Genomic DNA, 7598 nt, shown 5'->3' with positions numbered 1-7598 from the left:
TCAGGTGAAATGAGAAGATTCTTTCTTTATGACTCTAATCTTAAATAAATTTCTGTAGAACGCTTGGATGACTTGTATTGCATATGTCTAAGTATGCTTTGCTACTTGCTTCAGAGTTCTCACACCAACTTAGTAAGTTGTCTTGCCTTTTTAACATTTGATCAATGGGCACCGCTAGTCCTCCACCTTTTTTTGATCTACTGTTTGAGTTTATTCTTTGTGTCCCAATGTTGTTTCCAACAAACTCTTTGCATAGAGGATTTCTTCATCTTCTTCAAAGGGAACGTCAGCTTCTAGACACAACATAGTTATTAAATGTGGGAAAACAGTTTCCTAACTCTTTTGCTTACACATTGCCATATTTCCTATGCTATTAGCTTCCCTACGTCAATGCTTAGATTCTTCATGATCACGAATATCAATAGTACTCTTTCAGAATAGATTGTAGTGTCATGCATGGTGGGCAAGAGATTAGTTTTGACGAAGGCAGCCCACACTTTAGCTTTTGGGTTCACATATGCTGCCATAAATGTCCTTGTTCCGCCCTCTGTGACTTCCCGTTGTGCTCCCTTGAGGCCCACTGTCTCCTATTAAGAGAGCTATCACCATTTAAAAGTGGCCTGCCTAAAAGATGGTGAACTTCTTTCCCTCGGACTAAGAGTAATCTATTTCTTGGTCTATATCGGTGTGGTAATAAGAGAGACCCTTCTCCCTAGACTGGAATCAGGAAGAGCGGATCTTGTAATCTCCCATCCTAGACTGGTAATGGTGACCATCAACTGCTGTGGGAGTGTAGAGGTGAGTTTTGGAAATCTCATCTCCGGTAGCAAGCCTTTGGATTTGTGAACTTCATGCCTCTTGTGACCCTCGGGTTTGTTGGCAGTGTGGGTGTCTCTGTATCTGCCCAACCTTGAGGTGTTTCGTCATGGGACTCCTCAACTACAAGTTATTTTCCTCTTATGCTCGGTGCCATGATAAAGAGAGTGTGATGGTTTAGAATGGTTCTCTTCCAGCTAAAGGGGTTGAATGAGGTGCCTTAGGATTGCAGATTGCATAAGTTTTATTATTTTGGATTATGAAACGGATAGTGACATGCCAATTATCTTGGATAGATTATTCTTGAAAACGAGGCTAACATGGGTGGACGTCCATAAAGGAACTATAACTCTTAGAATATATGTTCAGAAAATAGAATTTAACATCAGTGACAACTTGAAACATGCTGCAGAGAGAGATGAATGTTCAAGAGTGTCTTTGAATTGACTGGAAACGTAGCAGGCAAGATGAAGACAACCCCTGGAATAATTCCAATAAACAACTAAGTATGTTAGACGAGTTTGTAAGAGCCTTTGAATCGTTAGAATTAGAAGAAAGGAAAAGCTTGCTAATGAGCCATCCATTGAAGTAGTACCCCCATCTAGCCTTGAAACCACAGTTATCTCACCTTAAATATGCATATTTAAATGACAAGGAGACATTGTCAATTATCATCTCAGCAACTTTGTCATTGATCCAAGAAAATATGTTGCTAAAAACGTTGAAGAAGCACAAAAGGGCAATAGTGGTTGGGACACTTGTAGATATCAAGGGAATCAGTCTCTCATTATTGTTTGTATGTACAAGATCAAACTAGAGGAAATTGAAATCCAATGATAAAAGAAGTTTGGAAAAAAGATTGTTAAATGGCTAGATGTTAAATTGCGGAGCTAATTTGTATAAGCATTAATCAACCACAAGATATTAGAACTCTTAGAGTTTAGTGGTTTGAAGAATTGGTTCAATCATTTGAGATTTAGAGTGAGAGACAATAGAAGGAAGGAGAATCTTCAAAGTTTCATGTAGCACCAAACTTGCAAGAACAAATGAATCAAACAAAGCCAACTCTAGTAATAGAAGTGAAGTAGAATCCAAGTCAATTTCATTACTTTATTTGTGTCTTTGGATTGGATTCATACCCAAGCAAATATTTATAATGGCCAAACGAGTTCAATTTTCATTCAAGTTGATGTCACATTTGAGCCATTTTTTACAAGTGAGCTCCAATGTTGGAGCTCTGAGCTCTCTCAGTTGAACGAAAATACAAACCGTACTAAGCATACCATAACTAAGCATCCAAAAAATTATATGGAAAAAGAGAAGGAGAAAACACAGTTGAGTTGTTTGGCAACACGACAAAGTGCAATCCAATTGGGTGTAAAAAGGTTTCAACTTCCAAGCTAACAACACCTTCATATTTTCCATCAATTTGTGGGATAAAACACAATAAAACACAGAAATGGATTCTTAAGAACAGTCTTCAAACTTCCATGGGGTCGAGTGACGATATCAGTCTCTTGGTCGTGCTAACCACAGAGAACTCAGAGCTCGAAGACGTGAAATGTAATCACTGATGACGAGAAGTGCTCGTGCAGCTTGACGAGTAGTTAATATTCGATGCATTTGTTGTAGCGTTTGTTGTCTTAGAAGATCCGCCTAAAATATGAAGACACAAGATTTATTGTTTGTCACGTTGTTTTGACGAGCAAAAATTCGAATCGAAAGGTTCGACGTGTTTACCTGATGGAGAAAGTTCTCTAGCGTTGTTAGTTTGCTCATTGCAATAGCCATTTGGCCCATGTAATCGGCAACATTACCGGAACAGGCAGGACCTAAAGAGGCAGAGGAAAGAGTTTCTACGAGAGATTGTTGCAAAGCTTCAATTCCTTGTGACAATGCATCTTCAGCTTGTTGGGAAGATTGCTGCAAATTGCATATGCCCATCAACTGCTGATCCGTTAAAGGCTCCAAATGGTTCCCAACTATCTGAACAATTGTTGTTTCAAATCAAGAGCTCGGAATTACATTAAACTTATACACAACTTGACTTGAACAAAAGTTAACGTATATCTCGAGCTTATGAAAACATTTTACCTTCAGAAGTTCGGACGAACGGAATCCTCCCAGCCACATGAAACACCTCTCGGCCGGAGTCTTCCACATGCCCGAAAGAATGTGAAATACGTCGGCCTTGGCGCCAACACTTTTCAGCCTGAAGAGTTCATCATAATGTGCCATCACCCCATCGACAAGAAATCGCAATTCATCGTCGCTCAACTGAGAATTCGCCGATGCTCTCAAATCATTGATCAGACGTTGATGCTCGTCGAGCCACCGTGCATAATCGAGATCAAACGCCAAGGCACCTAGGGACAGTATTATGAAGCAACACAATCAAATCATCCAAGAGTTCGTTTTACAAATATTTAACCATGAATGAATTCATGTTTGCTTACCATTTCCTGGCATTGATAAACAATGGTTTGCTGTCCCAGAAGCCACAAAAATGCCCTGATATCAACCATAAACACATTAAAGAAAATCAACCATGAAACCCAGAAAGTGTCGGTCGGTCGAACACCTGTTGGCGTGCTCGATGAAGGTCCTGTTCTAGCTGTGAAAGCCTCTGTCGACTGTTTTCCAGCTGCTGGACATATGCCTATCCAAAACCAAAACCTATAAATGTTCCAAATATGTTTCCTTCATCAACATAACATATAAAAATCCCAACTTTAACATCATGGCAAAGATCATGACGGCGGCCCCTCTAATCCCAAGTTTACCTTCTTCCTCAGCCGACTCTTCTTCGCTGCTTCTCGATTCTGAGCAAGCCTACGAAGAGTCTGCTATGAAGATTCATATATTCTTAAGCATTAAATTATGAAAATGCAAAACAGAGAAGAGACAGAGCTTTAGAAATGACCTTCTGGTCAGCAGATTTCGGTTTAGATTGATCCATGGAATCCACGGCCACAAGAACTCCATGAGCAGCTCCCGGAAACTAAGAAAAAACAGACACAAAAAACCAATTATAGCTCACAAGAAATTTAAAAATATAATAATCTGAAACCCTGTAACTCTGTTCCTGTTCTTTCTTCTTGTAATTTAAGCACCTGGTTTCTTTCATCAGTGTCGATGTCTGTAGAAGTGTCAGTCTGCTGGCTATTATCAGCCATAGCTGACTCACCCCAGTTCTCAAAGCTTCCGTTTCCCAACGATGCCGCAGCCGCCACCGTCTGCGGCGGAGCTAGCCTCTTCAACCGCATCAATTGCTGTCCTGTGTCTAAATACCCTGTTTCTAATGAACCCACATCCGTGTTCTACAAAACCATTCAACAACAACCCACAAACCCATTAAAACGCACAAATTTCATACACTAATAGAACACGACAAGAACAGAGAGATTGATGAAATACCGCGTAGGGTAGGTGGTGGATTGGAAAAGCTGCGTCGTGGATCAATTTTAAACTGAAAACTGAACCTAAAAGTATTATTTTAAAAATCAGAAGGTAGTTAAAGAAGATGAAATGTTGAGAGAGAGAGAGAGAATACTTGGGCTTAAATCAACAGAATTATGGTGACGAAAATCAGCGGATTGTTGAAGTTCCTCAATATCCGGAAGAAACCGCGTATGGTGGCCACTGTCGTCTCCTCCCCTGTTTTAATAACAAAAAACAGAGAGCCGCCATGGAAGTAAATAACACCAAGAAAAACAAAAAAGAAAAGAAACCCATTAAAGAGGGAGAAGAAGAATGGTGGCATACCGGAGAAGGATGGAAGAAGAAGAAGAAGAATGGGGATAGAGGTGATCTGGGTTATGAAAGCTCTGCATTTTGAGTACAAATAAGAACACGCCGACCACTTTATTTGTCTTTCTCAGGAAACAAACAAGAAAATAAGAAAGCAATTTGTGGGAAGAGAAGAAGAAGAAGAAGAAGAAAGAAAAGCAATCGAAGTTGAGTGGAAGGAAATCTTTTGATGCATCTTTTTAACAACAGGATTGCGTATCACTCTCTCTCCCTCTGCCTTCCATTAAACAAATTGTTTTTTGTTTGAAGAATCAGAGTTTTCATTATTGCTGTCTGACTTGGGATTTTAGTTTCCCAATACTCTTCCAGAGATCAAACAGATTTCACTCTCCTTCTTCTCCCCCCTACGTAACCCCTTTGTTTGTATCTCCCATTTTCTATTCTTTTCTATTCTTCTCTATTCTTTTCTTCTTGGTTGAAGATGAAGATTAAATTGCAGAGAAAGCGAGGGATTTCAGATTACAAAATCTGTTTACTTTTTTCTATCTTCTTTCTGTGAAAAGTCGTATTGTGATATTGATCGGATTGGTATACTTCGGTTTTGTCCTATGCTTAGCTCAATCAATGATGATAATCTATGAAAGACTAAAACTTTGTTTCTTCCCTCCATTATATTATCAATTTTAGTTTATACTAAGTAGTTTATACTATGTGCTATACACATGTCACGTTTCACATTGATTGAAAAAGAAATCGAAATATCTTTTATAAGAGTGAAAATCTTTCCGTAGCAGACTCGTTTTAAAATCTTGAGGGCAAACCCAAAAGAACATTATCTGTTAGCGGTGGGTCTGAGCCGTTACAAATGGTATCAGAGCCAGACACCGGGTGATGTACCGAGGAGGCTGTTCTTCGAAGGGGGTAGACACGAGGCGGCGTGCCAATAAGAACGTTGGGTTCGAGGGTGGATTTGGTGGGGGAGGGGGTCCCACATCAATTAGAGAAAAAAAATGAGTGTCAGCGAGGACGCTGAATCCTAAAAGGGTGGATTGTAATATCTCACATTGGTTGGGAGGAGAACGAAACATCTTTGATAAAGGTGGGAAGAAAGAAACGAGTGTCGGCTAGAACGCTGGACCCTGAGAAAGGGATTGCACATTGTTTGAAGAGTAGAACAAAACAAAATAAACAAAAGTCGATAACATGTATAATCATGTCAGGAAAAGACCAACAAAAGTAGAAAATAATGTACACTTATTTTGGATTTAGATACACTTTTTATGTAAGCCCGGAGGAATTAAATGCTACCTCTCATAATCTATAAATAGGGCACTCTAAAATGAACACCAATGTGGTCTTGGTCGATAATGATGAAATAAAATAGAATTTTATTATGAAATAAATGTGAAATAATTTTGTTTATATAGAAAAAACATGGAATGAGAAATAAATAGCCATTTATGAAGCAATGTAGAGTCGATAAGTAACAATAATAGAGGGTTGAAAGAGAATTGACATGAAAGTGAATATTAAATCTACCAAATAAGAGAGGCATGTAAATAAGCAATTATGAACCAGATTTCAATAAATGCTCAAGATTTGCTTTGACATTTTGTTGTTTAGAAGACAAAGATTTGAATGCTTACACCAACCTCCACATTTCATTTCTAACGTAACATCATCTCTAACCTACTTCAATCGTATACTGCCATTAGAGTTAATGTCACGATCTTATTTTTAAGGTTTCGAATCATGGATCACGATGTGAATTGACAAACCAATGAACGAGAAATATGATAAATTTTGTACAAACTTAAAAACAAACAACACAACCTTTGAAAGATGAAAATAGTATGTTTACCTATCAAAAATGTTGATCAAAAGTTTATTACAACATGGAGACCATGGAACGAGATGCTAAAAATAGACAACAAGTACATAAGGACTGATGCCTAAAAACGACCCTCTTTTATGACCGTGCAACTTTTGAATGTTTCCCCACTTTGACCAGCAATCCGTAGTCATCTCAAAAGGAAAAACTAAATATTTTGTGAGTATAATCATACCCAATAAACAACCTACTTGAAAGCTCTAATTGAACCCTTGATTTAATTTGTTACCATAGGCTTGCTTTTGAGATCTAGGAAGTTCGAGCCTAAGTTCTACAGCTATTTGAGCTTCTAGGAGACTCCAAAATTCCAAATGGTTCTCATGCATGTCACAAATCTAAAGGGAGTCTAGAAATCGTTCTCATGCTTACATCAAACTCAATTGTGGTCTAAAAGTCATTCTCTTACTTAAATCAAACTCAATCAAGGTTTGGAAGTTGTTCGTGCACTATGGATAAGGTATATGAGTACATAGGGAGTGATCTAACTCTAGTGATGCCGTTCAAAACTATTAGCAGACATGGTAAGTTGTCTTAATCTTTCTTGAATGTCGTGGAGGATAACTAGATTTTTTAGGATCTCTTAACGGTATATATCTTAGTTTTATGGAGATAATCTAGTTCTTGGAGAACTAGGTTTCAGTTCTTTGATCGGCTTACACATTCTTTGGTATTTGGTCTACTATAAACATCATGACCTTGGTCGTTCACAATCATACTAGCTCGAGTGTCCTACTCTTATCTTAGTTTATCTATGCATGCTCATACTTGGATATAAGTCATTCTATCACTTCAATCTTAGTTCTTAAACTCGTATCAGAGTGTCTAGTGTAACATAAATCTTATTTAGCTTAAAATTCTAAATTCTCTTACTAGGGACAATGCCGTCATTTGTAGATAATATATATATCAACCTCATAATTCAACTCATTCAAATGTCCTAACCATGCATTCTCTACCTATATAAAATAGTTCATGCTTGCATGATGCATATCTTAGTCATCTCTATCAGTACTACTTGAATAAAATCCTTATGGTTACTTACCTTTTCGTACGTGCCTAAGACGACCCTATTCCTACTCGTTTGATACCCCAAATTTTTAGAAAATTCCTCAAACTAGTCCTAAATCAAGTCAATTGTATT

General features: G+C 38.1%; 1 protein-coding gene across 2 annotated transcripts; it reads right to left on the bottom strand.

Annotated features, from left to right (window-relative positions):
• Positions 1-1973: 1973 nt before the first annotated feature.
• On the bottom strand, positions 1974-5104 carry LOC111470444 (transcription factor HBP-1b(c38)-like). Of its 2 annotated transcripts, none has more exons than XM_023115991.1 (11): positions 4582-5104; positions 4370-4473; positions 4234-4298; positions 3930-4136; positions 3740-3817; positions 3600-3659; positions 3398-3475; positions 3273-3327; positions 2911-3182; positions 2557-2802; positions 1974-2472 (listed from the first exon to the last, which is right to left on the bottom strand). In XM_023115991.1, exons 1-11 carry the CDS (start codon positions 4647-4649, stop codon positions 2326-2328), a joined length of 1380 nt encoding a protein of 459 aa, XP_022971759.1. In that variant the 5' UTR covers positions 4650-5104; the 3' UTR covers positions 1974-2325. The 2 variants fall into 2 exon arrangements, with proteins under 2 accessions (XP_022971759.1, XP_022971760.1); XM_023115992.1 differs by having other exon boundaries at positions 4234-4292.
• Positions 5105-7598: the final 2494 nt, after the last annotated feature.

This window comes from Cucurbita maxima, unplaced genomic scaffold (assembly GCF_002738345.1).
Source record: "Cucurbita maxima cultivar Rimu unplaced genomic scaffold, Cmax_1.0 Cma_Scf00045, whole genome shotgun sequence".
Lineage (NCBI taxonomy): Eukaryota > Viridiplantae > Streptophyta > Magnoliopsida > Cucurbitales > Cucurbitaceae > Cucurbita > Cucurbita maxima.
Note: the sequence above shows the minus strand (reverse complement) of the source record. Positions and strands in the feature narration are given on the sequence as shown.